General features: G+C 37.8%; 10 protein-coding genes across 10 annotated transcripts; 6 read left to right on the forward strand and 4 right to left on the reverse strand.

Annotated features, from left to right (window-relative positions):
• Positions 1–55: 55 nt before the first annotated feature.
• FDP41_011095 (uncharacterized protein) lies at positions 56–5868 on the reverse strand (the record flags this gene model as incomplete). The annotated part of the gene is made up of 3 exons (XM_044701466.1): positions 56–3865; positions 3913–5501; positions 5748–5868. 3 exons carry the CDS (start codon positions 5866–5868, stop codon positions 56–58), a joined length of 5520 nt encoding a protein of 1839 aa, XP_044567830.1.
• Positions 5869–6210: 342 nt separating this feature from the next.
• On the forward strand, positions 6211–7521 carry FDP41_011096 (uncharacterized protein; the record flags this gene model as incomplete). Its single annotated transcript, XM_044701467.1, has 1 exon — positions 6211–7521. One exon carries the CDS (start codon positions 6211–6213, stop codon positions 7519–7521), a length of 1311 nt encoding a protein of 436 aa, XP_044567831.1.
• Positions 7522–7697: 176 nt separating this feature from the next.
• On the reverse strand, positions 7698–9431 carry FDP41_011097 (uncharacterized protein; the record flags this gene model as incomplete). The annotated part of the gene is made up of 1 exon (XM_044701468.1): positions 7698–9431. One exon carries the CDS (start codon positions 9429–9431, stop codon positions 7698–7700), a length of 1734 nt encoding a protein of 577 aa, XP_044567832.1.
• Positions 9432–9628: 197 nt separating this feature from the next.
• On the forward strand, positions 9629–10507 carry FDP41_011098 (uncharacterized protein; the record flags this gene model as incomplete). Its single annotated transcript, XM_044701469.1, has 1 exon — positions 9629–10507. One exon carries the CDS (start codon positions 9629–9631, stop codon positions 10505–10507), a length of 879 nt encoding a protein of 292 aa, XP_044567833.1.
• A 376-nt stretch (positions 10508–10883) lies between these two features.
• Positions 10884–13718, forward strand: FDP41_011099 (uncharacterized protein; the record flags this gene model as incomplete). The annotated part of the gene is made up of 1 exon (XM_044701470.1): positions 10884–13718. One exon carries the CDS (start codon positions 10884–10886, stop codon positions 13716–13718), a length of 2835 nt encoding a protein of 944 aa, XP_044567834.1.
• A 983-nt stretch (positions 13719–14701) lies between these two features.
• FDP41_011100 (uncharacterized protein) lies at positions 14702–16814 on the forward strand (the record flags this gene model as incomplete). The annotated part of the gene is made up of 5 exons (XM_044701473.1): positions 14702–14763; positions 14855–15173; positions 15322–15376; positions 15540–15609; positions 15659–16814. The coding sequence occupies 5 exons, from the start codon at positions 14702–14704 to the stop codon at positions 16812–16814; spliced, it is 1662 nt and encodes a 553-aa protein (XP_044567835.1).
• A 429-nt stretch (positions 16815–17243) lies between these two features.
• Positions 17244–20726, forward strand: FDP41_011101 (uncharacterized protein; the record flags this gene model as incomplete). The annotated part of the gene is made up of 1 exon (XM_044701474.1): positions 17244–20726. One exon carries the CDS (start codon positions 17244–17246, stop codon positions 20724–20726), a length of 3483 nt encoding a protein of 1160 aa, XP_044567836.1.
• A 4-nt stretch (positions 20727–20730) lies between these two features.
• FDP41_011102 (uncharacterized protein) lies at positions 20731–22319 on the reverse strand (the record flags this gene model as incomplete). Its single annotated transcript, XM_044701475.1, has 4 exons — positions 20731–21203; positions 21357–21676; positions 21848–22016; positions 22220–22319. The coding sequence occupies 4 exons, from the start codon at positions 22317–22319 to the stop codon at positions 20731–20733; spliced, it is 1062 nt and encodes a 353-aa protein (XP_044567837.1).
• Positions 22320–23495: 1176 nt separating this feature from the next.
• FDP41_011103 (uncharacterized protein) lies at positions 23496–26314 on the forward strand (the record flags this gene model as incomplete). The annotated part of the gene is made up of 3 exons (XM_044701476.1): positions 23496–25574; positions 25722–25929; positions 26049–26314. The coding sequence occupies 3 exons, from the start codon at positions 23496–23498 to the stop codon at positions 26312–26314; spliced, it is 2553 nt and encodes an 850-aa protein (XP_044567838.1).
• A 28-nt stretch (positions 26315–26342) lies between these two features.
• Positions 26343–27673, reverse strand: FDP41_011104 (uncharacterized protein; the record flags this gene model as incomplete). The annotated part of the gene is made up of 2 exons (XM_044701477.1): positions 26343–26636; positions 26792–27673. 2 exons carry the CDS (start codon positions 27671–27673, stop codon positions 26343–26345), a joined length of 1176 nt encoding a protein of 391 aa, XP_044567839.1.
• Between the last annotated feature and the right edge of the window lie 252 nt (positions 27674–27925).

Here is a 27925-nt window from a genome sequence, read left to right on the forward strand (position 1 = left end):
GAAATAATTCACGAAAAGCATAAATAATTTTATTTTCATCAAAAGAGGTACAATTTTAAGCTTCATACAACAGACCTAACATTTTGGAGGCCTTTTCTCTAATGAGAGAAGATGGTGATTTCAGCAATTCCGTGAGTCCTTGAGTGGTGTGTCTTAAATTCACTCTACTTCTCTGGTCTTGTGATAAATTAGCCAATAAATGTCCAATAATTAACACAGCACAAGCACACACTGTGTGCCATTCGCTCTTATAGAAAACAACTAAATTCATGACCAAATCACTCACTCTTTCTGGGAATTCTCGAATCCAAGTCTTGGCGAAAATCTCTGCAAATTCATCAAAGTTGAGCGGGGTCATGGAAGGAAGTGGAGCATTTGGATCATCTTGATCAACAACCTTAAACGATTCATTTTCTTCAAAGATTTTAGTAAAAGCTTCACTCTTGAGAGTTGGAACCAATTGACTTAGAGCCAGTCGACAAGCATAACTCACTCGGTCCTCTGGATCATGAACGTGACAAAGTAAAATTGGTAAATTATTGAAAATAGTGGCAACAAGTGTCTCTCTCATTACTCCATCACAGAAACGATAAAGAGCTCCAAATAATTTGATAGAAGCTTCTCTAATTTGAGGATCTTTCTTCTCAAAGGATGGTTTCAATCGAACACATAGGTTCATTAAGAGCGGTGAAATATATTGATCCTCAGCAATCTTGAAAATTTTTTTCACACTTGTCATGGCTTCCAAAACAACTGCTTGATTCAAATCTTCCAAATTTGACAACAATGCTCCAATCACTGGTGTCACATATTGATGCAAAATATCTTTTGGATGAATCGAGAGATTGCTCAATCCACGTAATGCGTACAATTTTACAACAATTTGTTCATCAGTTCCGCTTCTTCCCAACAAGGCATTAATACAGTTATGAACTAGCTCACGATCATTTTGAATATGATTAAGAAGTACAGAAACAATACATGTTGCGATCACTCGTTGACCAATAAAGGTTCTACTAATGAATGGTTTCACATATTCAAACATTGGTCGAACATATTCTGTACCAGATTTGCAAATCCTTTCTAGAATGGATTGAACAGCATCTCCATATTGAGTTTTTTGTAAAAGCATTTCCAAAGTTGGAGCCTCAATTTCAGTTGGAGTTTGTTGGATAATTAATTCTCTACGTTCTTGAATGGTTGTTTTATGATCTTCATTCTCCTCGGAGCCATGATGACCATTTTGCTCCAATTCTTCCAATGCTTCTAATTTGGCATTTCGTCTAAATTCTTGAGTCAACTTGTAGAAATTAACAATGCATTGCTGAGCGAATTTTGTGGGTGGGTTTACAGTCATTTCGTTTGCACTTCCAACTCGAATGAGAGCAGTAACAATAATTTGAGAGTAATTCTTCATGGCCACACTTGAGAAATCTTCAACTGAAAGAATCTCATAGAGAGATTGAGTTGCTGAGACAGTGGTGTGCGTTGGAAACAAGTCAACGCTGTCTGATGCTCTCTTTTCTTCATAGAGTTGAGCATTGTTAATAATATCCAAGAGATGATCTAGTAATTGTTGATTTAGCATTGGATCAGTAGAAATAATTTGGAAGCACTTGGTTACTTCGATGGTGTGAGGTACTGGATAAGCAATGAGTGTATTCATCACTAATAATGGGAAATGTCTTGTGAAACCTCTAACACCATGTAAGAGTCCGCTCACAATTTGTTCTCTCTGTCCAGAAATAAATTGAGGAATTAATTTGATCATCTTTTTCACATAATTTACAGCCTCATGTTCAAGTTCCTTTCCTCTTGATCGGATGAGCCCATTCAAAACAATACATGAACTGTTTGCTCCATCCACTTCAGGATCATTCAATGTATCAATCAGAGTATCAATGAGATTCATTAAATGATTCTTATCTTTGATTGCTTCACAGAGTATTTGTGAAAGCTCCTTGGTGACTTCAAACAACTCCTTCACATTAGATGCTTCAAATAATTGGTTTCTGAGTGGAACAATGTTTTCAATATATTCTGGCAATTCATCATTTTGAGATTTGATATGCTCCAACAAGTGTTGAATTCGCAATACGAGATAAATGCCATCCAAACCATATTTTCTAGTGCCAGTGACCGATTCTGTAATACGAGGAATTAATTGACCAATAATTCTTCCCAAGCTTGTCATTGAGTTTCCAAACACATTATTGGTAGCAGATTGATCATATTGTGATATGAGCTTGGCAAAATCTTTCAACAACGAAACATAAATAGAGCATGCTCGCTCTCTTTCCAAAGCATTCGTAGAATTCATGTGATCGGTTTCCAAAGCTCTGAGAATATCATCCAATGATCCTTGGCTGTTGTCTGTGTGTAAAATTGCAAATAATATATTATTATGGCTTTCAATAATGGAGTCATCTGTAGAGACTAAATCATCGAGTCCAGTCACAGGTGGTTGTTTTGGATCGGTTTTCACAGTAGTCTTAATCTTGAGTAATGGTAAAATACTATTGAAAATTTCGTTTTGAATCTCCACTTCAACTTTTGGTGGCAATTTGACAAGTGTAGATAAGGCATCAAGACCCAAAATTCTAAGTTTGTTAATTGAGAGGAGTTGCTGAACGGTAGTGGCTTGTTGTAACAATTGGGGCGATGGTGTCATTATTTGAATGACAAGTTTTATCAATTCGTCACGTGATTTGAGAATGAAATCTTGCAATCTACTTGGATGGACAGACTTTCCAATTAAATCAATTGCCTTCAAACCATTTTCTTTCAATTCGTATGGAATTGGTTGTGGAGGTTGTGGCTTCAAAATCGGAATCATGTTCTTAATAATGTGAACTTCAACACGAGATGTAATCAAGGACAGTGGAGTTAACATGGAAACATATCCATAGGATAACATGGCAGTGGCTCTCTCAAAGTGTGTCACTTCATTACCAGTATTTCTGGCAAAGAATCCTGTCTTCTTTTCTGGAGCTTTCATTACGTTTTGTAATTGAGCGAGTACAGTGTCACAGTGGTTGACAGCTGCCTGGCCCAAACCACGAGCACAACCTAATCTTTCTTCATCATTGGTGTGATCTGTAATCTTGAAACATCTCTCAACTGCAGAATGAATAAATTGTTTCAATTGACTCTTTTGAATAATCAATCCAACAGTGGACAATAAAGATTTCTTCAAGAGTCTATTATTCTTGTAAAAAATTTCAGAGTGTTCTAACAAGGCCTCTCCCAATGCAACAGCCCACTTGTCATCCTGCACACTATCAATGCTGTCACGCACGAGATTCAATAAATGATTGTCCCATTCATCTTGAACGAATGAAGCATTGCTTTCACATGTGTCAATATACTTTTTCAGTGTTGGTAACTTCTTTCCCCATAATTGTACCACATCCGGGTGAATATTTGGCGATAAACAATACAAGGCACGCAAGATGTTGACCGCTGGTTGATTTCTGCCAAATGGAACAGTCAATTTGAGCAACAAACGAGCAAAGATGAAATTAGGTTTTGGAATGTTAACTTGTGCATCAAAATCAATGATAAAATCATCATCATTCTTCTTTCGTTTGCTAATATCAGCAATGGCTCGACACAAAACTGGGAAGGCCGTGTCATAGAGTGGCATGACAAATGATTCTAAAAGGAAAGGCCACAACACCTTATCCATTTCCTCTCCCAATTTTGTGGTAAAACTTAACAAGATGCGATCACAGGTTTCTCTCACTTGATACCAAGTGTAGACTTGTGGGAGAGTTTGTGGATCCAAACCTTCTTTCGAATTCGTCGAAGAACCGACCTGAGGAGATGATGGAGTACTATTGGAGGACTCTCTATTCTCATCACTCTGTTCAGAATTATTTTCCTCGTCTTCAGTATTGGCCTGAGAATTACTGAGAGTAGTACTTTTTCATCAAAGATGATGGCATCTTCCTTTTCATTTCGGGTCATAATGGCTTGAGCAGCTTTTTCTTCACTACCAACAGTAGACACAAGAGAAGCTGGAATTTTGGTTTTCAAATCATCAGAAATTCTCTTTTCAGAAATGGCACAACCTCGCAAAATGACATGCACTAGATCGGTACCACCCTGTGAATTCATGTATCCATCGTGTTGAGCGAGTGTGTGAATTAAGACACTGAATTCGTTGTGAACTTCAACATTTTCTGCAATGATCATCATTTGATTGGATGGATCTTTGAGGATTTTCATCAAACCACTCACAATGACATCTCTGTATGAAACAAGGTCGTCGTCATTATTTAGAACCAAATATCTGAGAGTTTTCAAGGCGCTCACGTGAACAATGGCGCTTCCATTGGGTTGTTCCAATTGGGCCTGTACGAAAGAAACCACTTGATCTGTATAGGCCTTTGCAATGAAATGGAAAGTTCTCAAAACTTCAGTAATGTTTCTGTTTGCGTTCTTGTAGGATTGTCTTCTTGTCATTGTGGTAATTAAAACAGAAAATAATGTTCCGAGTATGGGTTGCAATTGATCGTTCAGTGATGTTGCACAATCCCGAACTACAACCTTAACAATGTGTTGAAGACCAATTGTGACTGGAAGAGGGTCTTCCTTAATTTCCTTTTTCAATGAATTTACGTAATTTGGTATTAATTTTGGCAATAATTGATTGAGTTGGTCTGTCTCAATAATGTGACACATATAACCAATGGATTGTGCTGCTGCTAATCTAATTTTTGTTTCTCTCACATTCAACCATTCTAACAAAATATGTTTCATTGCCGTCAATATGGATGAATGATATTGTGAAATTGTGGACTTATCAATAGGATTCAACATTGCATTATTTTGTGAAGGTTTCTCGGATAATTCCAAACAATAAATTGCGGCTTCAGACCATCTTCCCAGCGCGGCACAAAATACCCATCTCAAATTATCATGTTTGATGAGAGCTAACAATGGTAAAGTTCTTGAAAGTACTTCCTTTAAATTACCAATAAATAATAAAGGATAATAAAATGCAATATCACTCAATGCTTTGATTACAAAGTAATGTGGTGGATTTGTACTACTAATTGGAAATCTCTCTAATAATTGTCCAGTTACTAGGTCAGGTACATAACGTGACAAGGCAATTAACAAGTTACAAGCACTTGCTTGCCAGTCTGAATTGATCGATTTATCTTGAACCATTTCATTAATTGCCATCAGCACAAGTGCACGAGAGAGGTCATCTGGAACTTTCAAAGGTTTATCTGCTGCTTTCACATTCGATGCACGAACAATTGCAAAATCATTGCTTGAAGGTTTCATATTCAATAATTCGGTGAGAATGTTCATGACGAGCACTCGATGTTTCTTGTTCGATTTGGAACAAATGTTATTCAAGAAATGAAGAGATTTGCTCAATAGTAATAATTCACACTGATCACCAATGCTTATTAATGATTGATGAATTGTTTTGTGAACTTTGATATCGGCGTCATCTAAAGCAATCAATAGTCCTTTCACAATGTCTAAAAAATTAATTCAAGTTAATTCATTAGAAATTACAGATATACAAAAAATCATTCAAAACAAAAAAGCAGTGAATGGATGGTGATATTTTGTAATAGTATTGGTGATTTTGATGATTCAACGTGTTGGTCCGAAATTTGATTTTGTCGCCACATTGAAAGTTGTTGAAATTTCATCACATGATGACGTTACAATTTCATCAACCATCATTCATATAAAAAATTAATATATCAATGAAAACATACCATCAATATTTCTTCCGGTATCATAGGAAGGAGAGGAAAGCTGTTGAGAGTCTCCTGATGATGGAGAGTTCACGTTGGAACTGCTTCCACTTTTTCCACCTCCAAATCCAAAGAAGGACATTTTCTTCGAACGATCACTGATTTTCAAAATGATATCTCTCTGGAGATTGTTCTGAATGTTCTACCCAAGAACGATTTTGGCCTAAACAAGGATGTGGTGTAGGAAGCGCTTCCGAACACAGTGAAAAGATTTTTTTTTGTTGTGATATGAAGTTTCGCTGAATTGCAGACTTCGCAGTCTAAAACTGTGCTGAGAAAAAATTCAACTTGTGATTCAGCAAGCAGAATGGTGTGTGTGAGGAGAGAGACACTCTCTTGGAAAGGACCTCGAGTGGTGGCGTTGCGTTCGTGTGCCAAAAAATCCTTCAAATATACCTTTCTTACTTATGGATGCCTGTTGCTCATGTTATTTAGTTATTCGTTTTATTTGAGTTATGTGGTGCCGACCGTTGTGATTCATAGTGAGGCTATTGATTCCGATGCCGATGGAGTCATTGATGAAATTAGATATGATGATTTATTTATTAATTCAATTTCGTTTTCAAATGATACGTTCTATGATCCGCTGCATTTGGATGTTTTTAGAACATTTACTCTCCTCAAACAAAACAACACAAAATTTCATTTACCAGTTTTTGGATACATGTATTACAATACGGATCTAGAATTTTACTATCATCAATTGTTTCGATACAAAGATGTCAGTGATGATCATAGATATCTCTCTGAGTTTCATCATTTATTGCATTTGACATACAAGCTATATTTGAGAATGTTGTTCAAAATCATTCAATTAATATTCAATATTGAGTACACAATTTTCAAAGAGGTGGAACATTTCTTTCTCAGATTTTCAGCACCCAAGAAGCTTAAAATTTCACTAAGTATACCCATGTTGAATCATTCTCTGGTATTACACAGCGACGAGTATGGATATTTTTATCATGAAGTAGTTATGGATGCCCCCAACTACAAGGAGCTCGTTTGTGACAGGAATATGGATTGGATTGAGTACAGAGTACAAATTTTAGACCATGTAAAAACTGGCAACATTCTTTCCAATTGCGACACTTTCAAACGTGATGACGATACCAATGATGCACCGCTCTACTCAATTATTTCTGATATTGATGACAGTATCAAAATTACCAATGTCACAGGCGGTATTGCTGCCATGATGAAATCCACATTTAATCCATTCATCGCAGTTCCATGGATGAATGAATCCTATATCAAGTTTAAGGACACATACCACAATGCGAATTTTCATTATGTGAGCAGCAGCCCCTATGTACTCTATAACAAACTGGAGACTTTTATATTGAAAAATAATTTTCCAATTGGATCCTTTCATTTGCGTGTGTCCCACTTGGAAAATCGCTCATTTTTCACAATGCTTCGCTCAAGTAAGGTATCCAAACCTGTCACCATTCACGAAATTATGAAAAACTATAGTAGACGAAAATTTTTATTGGTGGGTGACAGTGCCGAAAATGACGCGGAAATTTATGCTCACTTTTATCATCAATATCCTCGAAATGTTGATCGAATATTAATTAGATGTGCCTCTCCAACATTGGAGGCCTGCATACAGAAAGTGCAAAAGGCAATGGCTCTCTATCAAGTACCACCTCATGTCATGGACTCTTTCGCTACTGATAGCTCAGATATTTTGGAAAAAATCATCAAACAACAGCAAAATGCAAGAAATTGAACGAAAATGGTTGCGTGAATAATGAGTGAATGTATGTGAATAATTTATTTTGCAATAATTTGGTCAATTACGATTTGGATGTGTGTGGAAACTGAGCAGATACTTTATTTTGGTCCTTTCAATTCTGGTCTATGCAAACTCAAGAGGTTCGTTCGCGAAACTATGTGTAGTTTCAACTACAACATGAGATACTTGGCTTCCAACTTCTTCTTTAGCTCTATGGAATCGGCATGTTCTGGATAAATATCCTTCAAGACCTTTAGAGTCAATTCGTGGGCCACTTGATGATTACCCTTTTTGAATGCTAGCAAGGCATTGTTGAATACGGGTTCGTGTTGATTGGGAGCGAGTGCCATCGCTTGAGCAAAATAATTTTTGCTTTCCTCGGAGTTGCCCATTCTCAATTCTAAAACACCTAAATTATTGAAACTCTCCGAGTGTTCATTATCTATACTGGTTGCAATTTTGAAACATTGATAAGCGAGACCCACATCACCAATTCCAATAGCCACTTGACCAATATTGTACCAAACATCTGCTTCGTTGGTGTCATCAGCCAATTGCAGAGCTCGGTCAAAACATGAAAATACCATATCATACTGTGAAGCGTAAAAGCAACATAGAGCCAAATTATTCCAAAGCTCCGTATTGTTGACGCCCATTTGTATGAGTCTTCTGTACAATCTCATGGCCACTTCTGGCTGATCCTCATAGAAATAATTGCTAGCCAAGCAAGCTATACTTTCTACATTGCTGCTATTTAGTTGCAAAACTTTTTCATAGTATTGAATTGACTTGTCGAGATCGTTTAAGGAATCATGCACTCGGGCAATGCCCAACAGCAAGTGTGTATCATTTGAAAATTTCAAACATGCAGATTCATATTCCTCTAGGGCCTTATTGGGTTGATCAAGTTTAAGAAATACTTTTGCCAACTCTAAACATGTTGCAATCATCATTTGAGATTTGATAGCTGATCGAAATTGTTTTTCGGCGTCACGCAACAATCCAAGTTGATAATAGCACTTTCCTAAACGAGCTTTCCACCACCAATCCTTAAATTCGGCCTCAATAGTGGCAAATGAAGCCAATTCCAAAGCTCGTTTAACATCATGCTCCACAAATATTAAATAATCAAAGAGGGCTTTGGCAAGAGGAGGCATAGTAGCATATTTTTTCAAATCAATATGTTCTGTCGAGATGGCATAGTCTTGGTCAAGCCCAGAAATTTTCATGGAGGCTGTTCCCAATCGCACAAATCTTCCTGTTGATGTCACAGGACGTGTTGTCCCTGGACGTGAGCCTTTAAAGATATTTTCAATACTGGAGGTACCTCCTCTACTTTGGCCAGCGGCGCCCGTTCCTCCACAGCTCGAAGTTCCTCTTCCACTATTTGTTCCAGGTCGAGAGAAGCCAGTAATTGGTCGCCCATCTTTTGTTTGAGGCCTAATGCTGGGATTGGCACTTCTCTTCCCTGATGAATTTGTGAGAGGCCTCTTGAGCGAGGTACCTGGTCTTGGTGCTGTCGTGACAGAGGTCTCATCGAGCAAAATATCAGCAATTCCTTCGTCTTCCATTTCGGTGTCGTCAATCCACATTTTTGCAGTTAGGGACTTGCATTTGAGATACCACATGGACATATCTTTGTAATTCTTTCGGAGCAATTCATTGCAACTATCCACAGCATCATCAAATTTTCTCCTTCGATATTTGAGCACAGCCCTTAAAGCAGGATCTAATTGATAGGCCTGAAGGTTGCTTGAGCCCGAATTTGATCCCTCATAGTATGAAGACTGATCACCGTCCAAGTATTGTTGTTGTTGTTGTTGCTGTTGGTACTGTTCCGAACCTTCATCCATGGATGAAAACTCAGAGAATCTAGAAGGTCTTGCTCCTTCCTCGAATTGCATTATTTTTTTGTATGAATTTTGTAGTTGTAGACTCGTGGCGGGTTTAGGCAATGATGAAGGAAATTATACTATATTATCATGAATGATCTAATTCGGATTCGATAGAATGTAATGGAGTAACTTGACGTCCCTTACAACTCAATATTATATATAGCCAGCGGTCCATACGATTCAATCATTCCTTTGGATAGATAAAAATGAAAAAACTTCTCAATGCTGCATCATCCAAGTGTCATCACCTCTTCTGTTTTATCAAGCAACAACAACACTCACCAATAGTCACCCCAATAATAAGGAGCTACTCATCGGGATTTGTTGAAAATCCTCACACACAAGAGGAAGTCAATGGTTTAATTTATATTCCGAATTATCTCTCAGAGGACAAGGCCAACCAATTACTGGCACATCTCGATTCTCACTCATGGTTCGATTCATTAATTTCTCGGAGAATACAGTGCTACGGTATTCACTATTATTTCACCAAATTATTCCATCCTGGTCTACAGCCCATGAGAAGAAGTAATTTACCTCTTCAAGAACTTGAATTTGTTACCAAAGATATCGAGCGAGATTTTAGTAGTATCGGAATTAGATTTATGAAGGATGAAGAAATTGTAGGACTTCCCGACTATTATGAACGATACAACTCGACAACATCTCTCAGCATGTCATTGAGCTCATCAGAATTGTCATCTCGTCATTCCACCATTATTCCAAGTCTTGATGATGACACTACTATTCACCAAGTTACTCATGAAGACGACAGAATTAATCAATGCCTCGTTCAAGAGTACTATCATCACACCATTGCAAAACATGTAGACAACACAAATGTATTTGGTAAAGAAATTGTGGGTCTTTCTCTCGTGAATGCTTGTGAAATGGATTTTGAACATGCAGAAAATCCCGAAATTAACTTTAAGCTCTTAGTAGAGCCAAATTCCTTACTTATCATGACGAAAGATTCTCGGTTTCAATGGAAACATGGTATTAAGCGAAAGAAACATCACCCGAGAAGAATTTCCTTGACATTTCGTCATTTGCTGTATTCTCCTGAAACGACGAGAGTGGAGTGATTGTTTGTGAAAAAGAAAGACACATACCATTCAATTTAGGTTTGACCAAATCATATCTTTGATGGTTTTGAAAGTCAACTTTGATTTGGCTCCAATGTTCCGAAATGATGAACTGGTATATACCCATCATCTCATGAGGATGTCATGGAGATCTAACGTCGCCAACACCTTGATTGACCAATTTTTGCAGACCAAGTCGATTCTCCATGATGCGTTTGTGTTTGTGAGAATTTACCCCATCGTTCCTGCACATCACCAAGTTGTAATTCTTCTTCATTACCGGCTCAATAGCCTTCCGAGAGAATCTACTAGCTCTTGCTCCATATGCCAAGCACCTTCAACTGTCGTCTTTATTTAAAATTTAACACAAAATAAAATGTCAGAGGAAGGCTCATCAGCATATCATCACTTTGCCCAATCTTCCGCTGCGACTTCTCATCTCAATAACAACTCCACCAACGCCAGCATTGAAGTAGATGCTGATTTTATAACGGCAGATGATTTTGATGACCTATTGGATTCCAATGGTGGCGCTCATTCTCTTCTACTTGGCTCTCAACACTCACAACATTACTCATCATTCCACCATTCACAACAACCACAACATCATCCACCACTACAACAAATGGCCCATACCAACAACAACCATCTCTCTCAACACACATCTTTTGATAACACAATTTTTGATTCAACCACAACCTCGTCGTCACCTCCTTCCTCCACACTTCTTTCACAACTCCATTATATGAACCAACAACAGCAACAGCAACAACAACAACCATTGAACATCATGATGAGTGGTAACAATCACCTTGAGCCAACCACCTTACTTTTGGACAGTAGTGAAATGATGTCCAATCATCTTCAACAACAACCACCACAGTTGAACACACCATCGTATGATGTGATGAGCATGTTGTCAGGCAGCATCACTCGTCCTCTTCGTCATCACGCACCGACCAACGCCACAGACACCACTACCAACACCGTATTTGCCGGTCCGCAGTTATCCTCCTTTAACTTGACAGCAGCAGTTCAGCAACAACCAACCCAATCAACAACAACATCTTCTCAACAACAACAACAATCATCATCTCTCACAGACGAACTCTTCTACAAAGAAATAGATCAAGCATTGAGTGATTATGACTCCTCTCTTGGACTCAAAGTCCTTCATGATGTTTCATCATCCTCTGCGCTCAATATCTTATCATCATCGGCACACCAGCAACAATCCTATCATCCTCATCATCAGGACTTGCTTTTGAGCAACATGATGTTGAATGAAGCAGCAACCTCCTCCTCCTCCTCCATTCTGAACAACAACTCCACAGTTGACCTGACTGGAGGTGGTACGAATAACAGCAGTAATAATAATCCATCATCAATGGTCGTTCCGATCAAAGCTAATACACCAACCCTCACAACCAACAACACCAATAACATCACCACCACGAATTCAACTCTCTCAGTCGGACCATTAGGACATCAAGTGATTGGAGGTGCTCCTCCACCACCAACACCACAAAACATTCAAGAGTTGCTTCAACAACAACAACATCTTTCTTTCCAACTTCAACAACAATCACAGCAAGGAGGAGGAAATGAGAGCTCATCCACGATGGCCTCGCAACTCATGATGATAGGAGGAGCAGCAGGAAATCATCACTATGTGAGTCCTTCCCCAAACATGAGTGGTAGTATTGTTGCTAATAGCTCTGGAATGATGTTTTCTCCTCAACAACAACAACAGCAACAAGCATCATTCTTGATCCAACAAGCCTTCTCTCAGCAGCAACCTGTGGTGTTCCATCATCACCATCAGCAACCCAGTACTCCATCGTCGAATGCACCAGTGGTAGGTACTTCTCAGGCTGTTGCTGGCAATGGATTTGTGTTTCAGACACAATTTCCCTTTCAACAACAACCACCACCACAACAACAACAAACCTTTGGTGGAATTATTCCATTCATGACCACTTCCTCTCCTAATTTCAATAGTAATAGCAATAGTAACAATAACATGATGATGGTTTCTTCTCCAAGCTCACCATTGCCAACATTGCAAACAATGATTGTCAATCCATTCCAGACTCAGCATCAACAACAAGCTCAGCAATCATTCCCGATCAAATCTGTTGAGAACATCAAGATGGAGAGTGATCGAAGAAAGAAACGTTCCAATAGTACCAATTCTGTGATGAGTATTGATTCTACCTCATCATCCATTAATTTACAAAAGCACATTCATGTGAGAAGTCATTCCAATCACTCGAATTCGAACTTGGCGTTGCATTCTAACAACAATAGCTCGGGTAATAACATGACACCACAATCACCTCTCGTATTGAACGGTTCCAATATGGGTAGTAATAGTAGTAATAGTGGTAATCATAGAGCAATTTATTCGGAACCTTCCTCTCCCGTCATGGTGATGATGGGTAGCAGCCCCATTACGATTCACAACAACAACAACCAAAACATGATGATGTCCCCTTCACCAACTTGCAGTCCTACCTTAGGTTCATCATTACCAAACAGCAACATGACATCATCTCATTCAAGAAGAAGTCGTTCCGGATCCATGAGTAGTGGAGGCTCTCACAAACCCTCTGCAGTTCCCAAGAGAACCAGCAGTTTACAATTTCATTCGTTTTTCTGTGATGAAGAGGGTAATGTGAAGCAGCAAACCTCATCAACAACAGGAACAACAACAACGACGACCACTTCTTCCTCTCCTCCAACTCTTAACACTACAAGCGCTTCTGCTCAATCTTCTGCAGGAAACTCTTCTTCGCCTAACATGATGATGGGTGTTTCCTCTCCAACTATTGCCAAATTGAATCAAATTGAAAACAGAAAGAAGAGAAGTCAAAGTGATGGAAATTTGCAACTATTTGAGCAGAAACAATCCAAGAAAAAGTCTTCTGGACTCAACTCTCCTCAATCATCAACCATGTTTGAAACGTCCAATTTAGAAGTTGGAGGTAGTGCTAGTGGTGCATCTTCTAACTCTCCAGGAGGAGGAGGTACTCAATTCACATTTGTTGATAATTCTAGTCCTAATTTATCCCTTCAACAACAACAGGTACTATTCAGTAAGAAGAATTACATGCCTACCTATGTACTAAGGCACAATATTTATGACGAGTTCAAGTTCAAATCCAAGAATCCCAATCAAAAGTATTACAAATTCTTTGCCAACCAATAGTTGCGTTTGGGTTGGCCATTTGTAAATAGCGAAATGCAACCTTTTTTATAAGAACTGCCAGATGCCAATCACCTAATTTTTTCATCGTAGTTGGTTGATTGCAGAGAGTGTATGATTATCTTGCGTAATTTTAGTAAATGATTATTTGTAACAAACCAACAGTGGGGAACAATCATCATGTGTGCCTTAATATGCTTCTTTAGATGTTCAAATTTTTTCATTCCATTCATGCAATTCCCCTTCTAATTGGACTACCTTCAACAAGGAACTCAATCTGCAGTAACCATCCCTTCTTCATATTTGGTTTTTATCAAAATTCGGAAGATGTTTCACTCCATAAATCAAGGAAATACTCTTGAACAAGTAATTGCGCGTTAATTGAGTTGATGAAAATCGTCACAAACGATCTCTTCGAAAACTCATCATAAAAACAAAAACACCATCAAATTTGGTTTCCACTCACAACCATCATGGTCCTTTCGACGGTTGTTTTGGTCATTTTGGCCATTCTTTTGCCACCAGTACCAGTGGCCATTAAAACAGGATGCTCTTTACATTTGGTCATTAATATATTGCTCATGATCTTTACGGTGTACATTGGAGCCTTAATTCATGCGATTTATGTCATTTTCGCAGTACCAGGTCCTTAAACCATGAAAATGTGAGATCGTCCTTCCTTTAGAATTTACAAACGTTTATTTTGATGCTTCAAATAAAACGACGTTGTAAAAAGTGTTGTTGTTGAAACAGAACGAATCATTCCGATGAGAAGACAGGATTTCCTCGAAGATATTTATACCAAATAAAAAAAATTAAAAAAGTGCTTTGAAAGAGCTTTGGTTATTATCTCATAAACCATCACATATTCTGTTCGTGAGAAAGTAATTATAATTAACAGGCCTGATCAAAACTTCTACTGCTATTACTAATCAACAGTTGGATATTTTTAAACAACGTTTTCTTGTAGGAAATAATCATCAAAAATGGAGGATTGTCCCTATGAAAAGGTGAAGTGGATTGCCTCGGGTGGATTTGCAGAAGTATGGTATGTCATCATAATGTTCATTCTGTAATAACTCGGAGCCCCTTGATGGTTGACTTTACGGTTGACTGTCATGAAAATGATCATCATATAGGAAAGGAATTGATAAAAGAACAAAACAGCCAGTGGCTATCAAAATTGTTGATTTGGAAAATTCAGAAGAGGATATCGAGGATATTCAAAGAGAAATTCATGTTCTCAAAACAATGGATTGCGAGAATATTGTCAAAATTTATGGCAGTTATGTTGTTCGACAAAAATTGTGGATAGTTATGGAGTTGGCAGAGGGAGGAAGCGTTGCCGATCTGATAAAACCTGGTCCTCTCGATGAACAATATATTGCAGTAATTTTGAGAGAAACTTTAAAAGCTCTAGAATATTTGCACGCGGAACATAAAATTCATCGTGATTTGGTAAGTGCAAGAATAACTCGGAAATTGGAATGAATAATTTATTCAATTATTCGTTATTATTCGTTATTATATATATCTTTATCTATTTAATTATTTTATTATGATTTTTAATGGAACCATTTATTTTTGAACGAATATAATATTACAGAAAGCAGCCAATATTCTCGTTGGCGAGAATGGAGAGGTCAAACTTGCAGATTTTGGTAGGTTTTTTTGAAATCGAAATATTCAGACATTAATGTTGATTTTTTGAAACCTGCATACATTACGAACATGAACAAATAATCTTGTTCGTTCATTTATTCATGCATTCATCAATTGAAAATTCAATACCTTCTTTTATGCACGTACTTGTCCCATGTCTAGGCGTGGTTGGAGTCTTGTCAACAAGTGGAACCACTGATGAAACCATTCAGAAACGATATAGTTTTGTAGGGTAGGTGTCATTTAAGATTATATAAATTCAATGTTTCATTTCTCTGTAGAACTCCCTTCTGGATGGCCCCAGAAGTCATTAAACACGAAGGAGCTGATCAAAAAGCAGATATTTGGTCACTTGGAATAACAGCCATTGAAATGGCAAAAGGAGAGCCTCCATATGCTCATGTGCCCATTAATACTGCCTTTTTTCTAATTCAAAAGAATGAGCCGCCCACTCTCGAAGAGAACAAATTCTCTAAGGCATTTAAGGAATTTGTCATGTTGTGCTTGCAGAAAAATCCACAAGATCGATTATCAGCAAGCGATTTATTGAAACACAAATTTATCAGAACAGCAAAAAAGAACACCATACTGGTCGATCTCATACAGAGAAAGGCTGCATGGGACAATAACAAAAAACTAAAGAAGGGAAGAGGTGGCTCTTCAGACTCAGACAGTGACAGCTCGCTCGACGACGAATTATCAGACGATGATGACGACAGTGAAAAACAAAAATATACCACGCGACAAGGAAAAGGTTTTTGGGAATTTGGATCTGATGGAACAAACACAGTTCGAGAAGTTCCAAATCTACCTTCCTCTTCGACCACCACAAACACACCAATCTCAACACCTCCAACCAAGAAATCTTCCTCTGACCAAAAGAATGACACTGTCAACTCTGTGTCATCAGTGAGCACAATTTCAAGCAATGCTTATCCATCCGAAAAACGAAGGAACCCTTCACGAGATTCAATAGAAACTAGAAGTGACGATGAAACCTCTCCTAGTACCCATACCATCGTTCAACGTAAGGACAAGACACAACCAATGGATTCTGTTCGAAAAGGTGCATTACCCTCAATCATGTCTGAATTAATGAAAGAAAATAATAGTACAATATCACCCGCAAGCACGAGCTCCATAATGGAGGACATCATTATTCCATCATTTAAAGATGCAAAATCACAACAAGCAGCAGCATCGTTATCAACCATTGTCGAAGAATTAGAAAAGGTTGAAAAGAAAGATTCTCAATTTGCCCAAAACCTTCTTGCTGCTCTTATTACACGAGTTCAAAAAAGTGAAAATATACCTCCACAATTTAAACATGTAGCATCGACAGAATCTTCAATTGCCTCCAATTCAGAAGGTATGGAAGCTATCAGCCAGAATTTACTCAAACGATGGAAACTTAAAGTGAAAACTCTTGACCACTGAGAACTGAATGTAATGTAGATAAAAACTCTCAAATTAAGGAAATTTTCAGCAGTTATGCTTATTTGAACCTATGGATCACCTGACAATCGCGGAGACTTTCTGGTATTGGAATCTTCTTGGTGAAAGTTCTTGGCAATGGCTGTTCCTATAGGAATCCTTAAACGTGTTTCCAGTCGATATAATTATATTAATTGGAGGTGGCGTGTAAGGAAATTTTAGATAGAATGAATAATGAGAAATGTCAAATTGACGTCAGAATTTGAAAACGTAAATTTTTAGTGCTCGCTCAATTCCACGCGCATTTGTGCGGTCATCGAATAGAACAAAGTTGGCATGTCACCCAAACAGATCTCAACTTGAAAATTGTAATCAATCCCTGATTGCAATCGATCCCTCTCTCTAAATTAAGAAATCATTTCAAAAAAAAGCATGCAACACGAAGAGGATGACCACCATCATCGGCTTTCTTCTTCTTCAATGACCCACCACACGAGTAATCTTGTCTCTGATCCATCAGCACCATCATTCTCGGAAGAAGAAGAAGAAATAGGCTTTGAATCGGACTCTCTGAGTGCAACCTCGTCAACTGCCATCTCAACCAATTCCTTCCTCTCTGTAACGACCCTCCATGCTGCTGCTGCTGCTGCTGCTGCTTCAAATCCTTCATCATCAGTGCCAGTTGGCTTGTTGAACAGCCATCCGAGTAATGGTAGTAGTAGTAGTGGGCATGGATCGAGTCCCATCTCTTCATTGTCTCCTCGTTTTTCTTCTTTGCAAAGTATGACCACTCTTTCTTCAACGCCACCACCACCTCACAATTTTGGAGGAAACACCACAAGTGTATCATCATCAGCACCTCCTTCCTTCTCGCTCTTGACGACGACACATTCGTCATCCTCTTCCGTAGATCGAATGATTAAAACCTTGTCATTATTCTTACAGGATGTTCATTCATCGGAAGATTTGCATTATTGGGATTCCAATAACGAAACGAATCGAGAAAAACTTGCGAAAATATCGCTGTCGACGTATCACATGCAACGATTGTTTGAAAGGATTGAACAATATCATCAACAAAAGAATCGAGAGGGAGACTCGATGAGCAAGGCCAAACACTTGTTTCAATGGGTGTTGGATAAAATTGTGAACACTTCTGATTCCTATCATGCCACAAATTCGGATATGGATATTTTGATTCAAAAATTTAGGACAGTTGTGACAGAAATTGAGGTGTTTTTTAAAAAGTTGAGAAATGAAAAAGAAGAGACAACAAGGAGTGTGGTTGTGAATTTGCGATATTTTGGAGCTTTAAATCAAATCATTTTTACTGGAAAATCGACCACTTGCCAATTCATACTTTCCTCTATTATTAATCCTCCAAAAAATTTACGAGGCATAACGTTTAATAGAAATGTGAACATTGAAACGTTTGATAGTATTCTAGACCCAGAAAATACAATTTTTTCGAGCTTACGATTCATTGATTGTCACGAACTACTTCACAAATTAGAAGATGACCAATGCTTGGGTGAATATGTGTTGAATCAAGTGAAATCTGTATATATTGAAAAGTGCGAAATTGCTAACTTGAGCTGTTTGTTTAAACCCCATCGAATATGGAAACAACTTTCAAAACTGAGGATGAGAAAAACCAAATTGAATGACATTTTCTCTTTCAGTGATTGTATTCCAACTATTCGAGAATACCACATGTCACACAACTATCTATCATGTGTACATATCCCATCTTGTATAGTTACTTCGAATTTAGCGATTTTAGATTTAAGTTTTAATTTATTAGAAACTCTTGACAGTTTCTCGAGAGTTAAACTTCCCAACTTGGAATTTTTAGATGTTTCACATAACTACTTGACCAGTGTGAAAGGAATTTTACGAGCTTGCGGAAAGAATAGCCTCAAGCAACTCTATCTTCATGCGAACAATATTTCCCAATTTGAAGATGTCTATTTCTTAAATTATTTTGAAAATTTGCATGCATTGACACTTTTAGAGAATCCCATTGAGAACGAATCAACTTATCATCAAACCATATTGAATTTATTTTCCAACTCTTCGAAACTCTTCTATTTTGATGAAACCGAATATGAATTGAAACAATTCAAAACTTATTCATTTCCTCTTGTAAGTGATGAAGAGGTACGAGAGGCATCAGAAATGTCTGCTGTCACTGTATTGCCATCTTCTATTCCACCTCCACCTCCAATATTCTCTAATATCCCACCTCCACCTCCCATGTTTTCCAACATGGATGAAAGTGTAGTACCACCACCGCCACCTCCTCCAGATATGGGTGGAATTGTTCCTCCACCACCACCTGGGTCGGTTCCTCTTCCTCCAAATGTTCGAGTGATTCCAAGAAAAACAAAAAAAGAAGTCTCTAAAACAAAGAATATTCATTGGAAACCTGTCACACTGACCAAAACGAGAAGTAGATCCGTTTGGAATGTAGAAGAAAAAGTGGATGTCATTTCTGTGGATCATTTACAAAAATTGGAGACCATTTTCTCGGCCTCCAAGGATTCTCCATCTCGAATAGGTTTAGCTAAAAAAGCCATCTCCAAGGAATTAGAAACCGTTATTGATTCCTCTCTATCCAGAAATTTGGAAATTTTAATTAGTGGATTGTTCAAACAGTGTGATGTGATCTCCATCATTCAAAATATCAATCATCTAGATACTCAGAGATTATCAATAGAGCAAATGAAAGCCATTTCTCAGTTTGTTCCTGCCATTGAAGAGATGAGAAAAAAGATCTTTATTGTAGAGAAGAATATTCAAAAATTGAAACCTGCACTTATGTGGACATGGCATTTGTCACAAGTTCAACATTTACCAATCAAAATTCAACTCATGCAATACATCAAGTCCTTCGACACCAAGTCTCTCCTCTCAATCATTGAATTGAAATACAATGCTTACGAACAGATACAAAATTCAAAAGCATTTGTGAAAGTTCTTCACATTCTCTTATTTCTAGGAAATTATATGAATCGAGGAAAAACCAAACTTGAAGACGCTCAAGGATTTCATTTGAACATTCTTCCGAAATTGAGTGATACCAAAGCACAACACAATTCAAAAACCTACACATTAATTCACTTTCTTGCAGAAACTTTAAAGAAAGATAGTAATGACCTCTATAATTTTGAAGCAAATCTTGAGAATTATGTTTGTAATCCAGATATTGTCAACACGAGTTTGGAAACGATACAACTCAATTTGAAAGAACTCGAAACTGTGAAAGATTATTTCCTTGAAAATCGGCAGCTCTTGCTTGCTGGAGATGAGGCTAAAACAGAGCATGATGAAGTTTTGTGTAAAAACTTTTCATCATTCTTGGCCCAATGTGAAGAATCAGTGTCACAAGTTCAAAAAGCGTTCAATAAGCTTCAAAATAGCTTTACGATGGCCTGTGACTTTTTCCATTTCAATTATGATGAGGTCGCTTCACAAACGAATGGAAGTGGCAGTGATCAATTATTGGTCATCATACGAGACTTTATCATTCAATTCAAGAAAGCAAAGGAAGACATTGAAAAGGAAGAGAAGAAAAATTCGCAACCATCAACACCTTCGCGTAGGGGCTCAGTCATGATGCGGGTACAATCGATTTCTGAAATGAAAGTGGAAGCTCCTTCTTCATCGACGACGATGACAAGTTCGCCCTTATCGACCTCCCCAACATTAACTCATCACAATGACACGATTATTCGGAATTACCGCAACCGAAGAAAACATAGCCTTAAATCTAAGAGTTTTTCATCATTTGCAGAGTTGCAAGCAGACTTGGGACAACAGACAGCCACCCAATCCTCACCAACCTCATCCACGAATACCATCCCCACAGAAAGTGAAACCATGGTTGATTCCAACATTAGGTGTAGAGAATAATTTATTAATGATGGTGAGGTTGTTGTTGTTGATTATTTTGGTTTTCTTGTTGTTGCTTGGACCTTGAAATAATTGTTTGAATCATGGCTTCGATTTGTTTTCCGAGTTCAGCAAGATCCAAAGCCGTCACACAACTCACATTCACCAGTTTTGAATTAATATCTTTAGATGTAAAAAGATTAATTATAAAATCTCTGGCAATATTTGGGTCCTTTTCTCCAGTATAGGTTTCGAAAGTGTCTTGTAATCTCACTCCGGCATTAATTTTTTGTTCAAAAAGGTCATACTTGTTGAATAGTAAATAAACTTGAGCATTAGTGAACCATCTCGAGTTGATGTGGTCCTCGAACAGTTGAAGAGATTCTTTCATACGGTTAGTTTGGTCATCCTCATAACACTTTTGATCAAATTCACTCATACTTGTCACAAACAAGACGACATCAACTCCTTCAAAATGATGTATCCATTTTTTACGTTCTGTGAATTATCAAGTTGTTGACATCACGTTCCGACCATATTCATTCAAAATTTTCCAAGAACAAATTGTCACAATACCATCAAAAATGTAAGAAAGTGTTCCAATAATTATGTTTCACAAGATATGGTAGAAATAACTCGAGTTAAACATACCATTTCTCTGTCCACCGACATCTATCATGACAAACTCGGTATTATGAGATACAAATTTTTGTTCAATGAGACCGGTTGTTTTCATTCTGGCTCTCACAATATCTTCCTCAGTAGGTATATAATTTTCCTCACAAATTCGTTCCAAGTTATCAAAGTAGTATTGAGCGGAGTCTTCAATTTGAAATGCACTTCGTTTTTGAAAAGTTCGTTGGACACCAGGATCTTCCCACAGTTTTTTAATTTCCAAACCGAGTTCCGAGCTCCATACACGTTCAATAGAGAGCAATACTTTGGATGATAGTTGGTCAATCTTGCCCGCTCTGAGATGTGCAAACGTGTATTGTGCAATTTTTTGTAAAATGCAACAGAGAGATAGTGTATGTAAAATGAGAGGAATATTGGCAATTCAATGCATCATAACAATTACAAGCATTTGAAAAGAGAATAAAAGATTTTCAGAATAAAACTTGGTCGTGGCGTCAATCACTTACCTTTCTCTATTATCTTCATTTTCTATCGGTATCTGGAATGTATGTGTCGCTTTTATCAGACTCATCATATTTCTCAGCACGTTCTCATAAATGACATTCTTTTTCAAAATTCTCTCCTCGACCGGAAAGCCATTGTTATAAATTCTTTGAAGTTGTTTGAATATTGTACCTGTTATTAAGTAATTAATATATGAATCGCAAAATAGCAACAATGATGAATGAAATAGCGTTCAGCACCATTTTAACACCAAAAGTTTCCAAAAATGAAAAGTTGTGGTCATCATTTGGTTAAAACGTTTTTTGATGGATAACACGGCACGGTCCCAAAACGGTGAATGATGTAAATGGCACTCTACAACCACTACTACTTACTTTTTCCAGAGTCACCAGCGCCCAATAACAGAATCTTTTTAGAGTCTAGTATTTCTTCTTCCTTTGAAGATGATTTGTCTTTGTTTCCAAAACAGCCCATGTTTTGTTGTTGATTGTAATGAGAATATAAAATTGTTGTGTGTGTAAATGAAGTGGTAGTGACGTCGTTGTGATTCAATGTAGAGGTGATGTTGTATAAATATTTGTTGAAATAATGTATACGATGAATGTTAATTGATGGTGATAATTGTGATGATGATGACGGATGACAGCGATGATGGGTGTTTCAAATAAATATTAATTGTGTAGGTCAATAGGAATTGATGATATGAAGACAAAGTTGTTCTCGGTATTCCACTTCCACACTAAACTATATCAACGATGATTCAATAATGATGGTGTTGTGTTGATGGATGGTATTCAGGATGAGAGAACTTGTACTCATTCAAAAAAGGCTCTCGTCCTGTGGTGATGATGATGTGGTACAAAATTTCCAAACCGATGATGATCACTCACTTTCTACTCTGATGATGAGTAATACAAGTTTGTCAGTCTGACTGCACAAGGTCTTCAGTAGAGTTGTAAACAAATGAAGAAGTGGTATAAAAGTGGTGGATTTGGGTGTTCGGCAGTTGTTGTTGTTGTTGTTTCGGTGGTGGTGGTGATGGTGGTGGTGACAGTGAATTCGTTTTATCGCCGACTACAAAATATGTTTTGGTTTGTATTTTCTTTTTTGAAAGGTTTTGAAAATTAAAATCTCACGCTTTGGAATGTATAAAATCAAAGAGGAGGGTGAGATAAAGGGGCTGCTACTAGTACGATGTAGTAAAAACTTTGGTTTCAGAAAAGAGGGGAAACTGCATCAAGTACTTGTTGAGGATTTAATGGTATTTATTGGTTGCAATCATCTTTGGAAAGACTGTAGATTCAGGAAATTTGTCCATTCTCCTGAAAGAGAAAAAATAAACGAGAGTGTGCATGTTGAGTGTTGAGCAACCTTGGACGCGCGTCAAAGGCTTAAGAGCCCAAGATCTTTATCTAAGAGTGGTGGCCTGCTGCAATGTAGTACATTGGGTGAATTGAGGCTAATTTTCATCGTTCATTCTAATCACTCTAATGAACACTCGTAAAGCAACCAAGCCAATCAAAAAGATGATTTTATTGAAACTGAACCCGCTTATTGAACTTGACCCAAAAAGACTTTCGGAACACTTGTTGAAACCATCCTCTTTCCTTCAATTCCGATGATATCACGATGACAGACACAAAACAAAAAATGTCTTCTTCGTATCACTCGACGAGCAGCCTTCTGAGTGGTGGAGAGAGCAACAGTCCGAGCACAGGAAGTAACAGCAGCACACCAACCAACTCCCCTCGTTTCATACCCTGTTCTTCTTCCTCCCATCAACATTTGGAAAGTAATCATCAGAACAACAATGGCACAAGTCTTGGTCGGACTCTCTCAAGATCTTCTACTCCATTACGGGAACAGAGGAATAACAACAATAATCAGAGCGGATCATCATCGGAACATAATGTCCATCATCTTTCTCCGAGACAGCAACAACAACAGCAATCATCACCATTATCCATCGGTTCACCCTCCGAAGCTAGGCTTGTGATGGATCAATTGGACATGACTCAACTTGTGCATGAAAATAGCCAAAACTTACCTACCACAACCAATCCCTCTTCATCCTCTTCCTACGTGGCTATTGCTGATCCACCGTCCTCAGCGAGAAGTCAACTCAGCGCTGAGCTACAACATTTAAGATCTGTCTCCGATCCAACCTCTCTAGTGACTACCATGAGTATTTCTCATATTCAGAATAATTTGACAAATAATAATAATAATATAACTTTGCAAATGAATGTACAACAACAGAGAATGCCTTCTTCACCATCATCGGTATCCTCACAAAGTAGGAGTTATGTTTTTGTAATGGCTGAAAATAATGTAAAATTACAAAAAGCAAAACTGACATTTGGAAAGGAGCATTCTTCGAAAATACCCTCCTTGTTTAATAATGCGGAGTTGAGTGATTTCAAAATAATTTTGAAACATTCATCAAAATTGAATTTATTGAATTGTTTGGGCACAAGCGGAAATGCTGGTGATAACTCTACCAGCGAAAAGAACGAGTCTTCGAGTACCGAAGCTGAAGACGTCAACATTTCTTCATCGAGTATTACCACCAGCACATGCGGCAATGGAGTGAGTGGCAACACCATGCTACCACATTGCTTACAAAATGCAAATCAATTCGAGGAGGAGCTTTCGATACGAACAATGCCAGAGAAGCCCTTTGTCACATTTACTGAGCTACATGTCAATAAGGCAATTTTAGCCTTATACAGCCCCTTTTTTATGAAAATGTTTTTCGGTGATATGAAAGAGAAAACGAGTACTCAAATAGAAATCTATGACCACTCTGTGATTGAGTGTGAAGGATATGATCATAACGTGAACGAAATTGGATATGAAGATGTCAGAATATTTTGTATCATGATACAGAGCATGTATAATCTTCAAGTTGAATGCTTGGAATGCGATTTGGCTCCTCTCTTGGAGACAGCTGACAAGTACATGTTTGGAGATTTAGTGACACTCTGTGAAGCTTATTTAGAGAAAAATTTGAATGAGTTCAATGTACTATCATGTATATTTTTAGAAAATTCCAAGTATCAATCACTCAAAACTAAGGCGAGCCGATTTATTGCCCAAAAGTTTTTCATTATTTGTAAGAATGGACAGTTAAATCTCATTGGAGACATTGAGACTGTATTGAGCATCCTTTCGAGGGATGATCTAAATGTCAGGACAGAAGACGATATTCTTCATGCTGCTCTGCAATGGATTGAATACGATTTTGCTACACGAAAGAAATACTTTCCAACCATTTTGAATCACATACGGTTACAATATTTATCACCAAGTTGTTTGAATCATTTAATTTCTCTCCCAGAAAAATACGTTCCAGATATGGAATTAACAGTCAAGTTACTGAAGAAAATTGCAAAGGCCATGAGCTGCCAACTCAACACCATTGTTCAAAAAGTAGAAAAGGCCAACCAACAATTAGCACTGCATAAGAGTCAGCCGTCATTAGCATTGATCACATCACTCGCCAATAGTAAGGATGCCAAAGATTCGAAAGATTTGTTATCGCCAAGCCTCAATACAAGTTTGCCCGTCATTCAAAACTTGGAACAAATTTCTGTTCTGAGCCCTACCTCCATATTCGACAGTTCTGAAGTGATTGGAGCCTCCAATAATGGAGAGGATGATTTTATTAGCACAAAACCTAGACATCATGTAAGCGGTATTGTGACTGGATTTGATGTGTTAATGATGGTAAGTGTAATTCACAATTCATCTAAAAGAGCAACATATACTATTGAATCATCTGTTGCTATTTCTCAATATTATGAACTCGAAATATTATTTACCACGCACATTGCATTTACATGAATGTTAATACATGAATGTTTCCAACTATAGGGCAAGGATCTTAAAATTTCAAACGATCAAAAGACTCTTTGCAAAGTGAATACAGATGGATGGTCGGTCAATTTATGTGTTGAACCGGTGAGAATGGGACAACGAAAGGAGCTGCACATTAAGGTGAATAAGACCATACATGGAATAATTAACATTGGAATTTGTAAATGTGATGTGAATTTAAATGGTAACCTCAATTATGAGAATGGTAAGTAACAAGAAGACGTAAGGGCATTATTTAATTTTTTTTATTTATTAATCAATGACTATAAATATGGCACTGAATTGCTTTCACTCCACGACACTCTCTATGGACACATTTAACAGGCTGGTGCTATTATTTGTACAATGGGCATACGTGCCACAATTTTCACTCGTTAAATTATGATGGAGTGGCATGTGGAACCAATGATTGTTTCAAAGTTCAATTGGATTTACGATACAATGGTACATTATCGTTTGCTAGAAACGGTCAACCCTTGGGAATTGCATTCTCTGATCTTTGCAAAAAGCTTAATGGAGAGGACGATGTGTTTTATTTTGCCGTAGCTCTGTACAGCTCTGGAGATTCGGTCTCAATTATTAAAAATTGATTGGTGACGTCTTGAAAAGTTGGAGACTTTAGAGTTTGGACTGTCGTTCAGAAAATTTTCGGGCGCCTTGTAGTGTTTCCATATTCAAAGGGGCTAGGCCATACTCGTATTCCTTTTGCAGTTTTGCTCGAAGAGGGCTATACACTGAATCGTAAGCTGATAATTTATCGTGTCTCATGCACAATTGAGGAAAGGTACAGAGTTGTTTGGCTAATTTAGTGGCCTCTTCCAAGACATTATCATTTTCAGATACTAATCGATTTGCAAGGCCAATATTATATGCTTCACAACCATCAATTTCACGTCCAGTTAATATCAAGTCCTAATCATTGAGAATTCAAGCAGGGTATATTTCCAAATGATTAGAAGAAGAACGGTGAGGTACATGCAACATTGTGCAAATGAGAAATTATAATTTAAATTTCAAAGGTTGTTTGTCCTTTTTCAATCATTGTGAAAATGCACCACGAAACTTACCATTGCTCGTGAAAGGCCTAGAAGAGCTGGTAATCGAATTGTTCCTCCATCAATAAGAGGCACTCCAAATCTTCGACACAACACACCAAAAATTGAATTTTTCTTGCACACTCGTAAATCACACCACGCGGCGAGTTCCAAACCACCAGCACAGCAGTAACCACTACCAATGGCTGCAATAACGGGTTTAGATAAGACCATTCTCGTTGGTCCCATTGGACCCTTCAATGTTTCGTATGCAGATTCTACTTGATTCATATTTCCTTTCGCCACTTCTTTCAAATCAGCGCCCGAACAAAACATATCTTCTCCTCCATAAAGAATGGCCACAAGGGCAGTTTCATCCTTTTCAAAATTATAAAAAGCTTGGAACAACTCATCGGCACATGGACGATGGACGGCATTCTTCACATGAGGACGATTAATCCTAATAATTGTAATACCCTTCTCTTCGGGACATTGTGATACAATAATGTGTCTAAAGTTTGTTTTCGGAGCCAGTGGATGTTGTTTTGGAAGACTGTTCGTGTGATGATGACTTCCGTGATACTTTTTATGTCGATGAGAAGTGAATATATCTTCCGATTCAAGAAATGCCGAATTTTCCTGCATATTCATGTGTTTCTTTGTGTGGTGGTCATCACTAGTGGTTGTTGTTGTTGCTGTTGTGGATGAAATGGGGTTGGTTGGAGAACTATTACTCATAGGATCGGAATGTACCCGAACATCTCTACTTGTAGTACAATTCCGTGTGGTGGTGGTGGTGGTGGTTGCCCCAGCAGTAGTAGTAGTAGTGGCCTTTCCTTCTTCTTTTTCCGATAAGTCCTTTCTTTGGCTGTGAGAGTGGTGTGGAAGAAAAAACGCAGGCACTAGCTTGGACATTTTTTTCTTTGGCTTGTTTGTTTTTTAATATATGAAGAAGAGGAAGAAGGATTCAGGACACAGTTTGAGAGAACTGAAGAAGTGAGTGTTTGGAATTGAATTGAACATGCCCAGTGGAGTCTTCCTTTGGGTGCTGCTTGCGTTGTTTTTCCCAACCTAACAAGAGATTCGTTTGAGGTTTTTTTGGAAACAACAAAAAAAATATTGAAAGCAAAGACCGAGAATTTCATATCTCTCTTGTGCCTAAAAGAC

This window comes from Naegleria fowleri (assembly GCF_008403515.1).
Source record: "Naegleria fowleri strain ATCC 30894 chromosome Unknown tig7, whole genome shotgun sequence".
Classification (NCBI taxonomy): Eukaryota; Heterolobosea; class Eutetramitea; order Acrasida; family Naegleriidae; genus Naegleria; species Naegleria fowleri.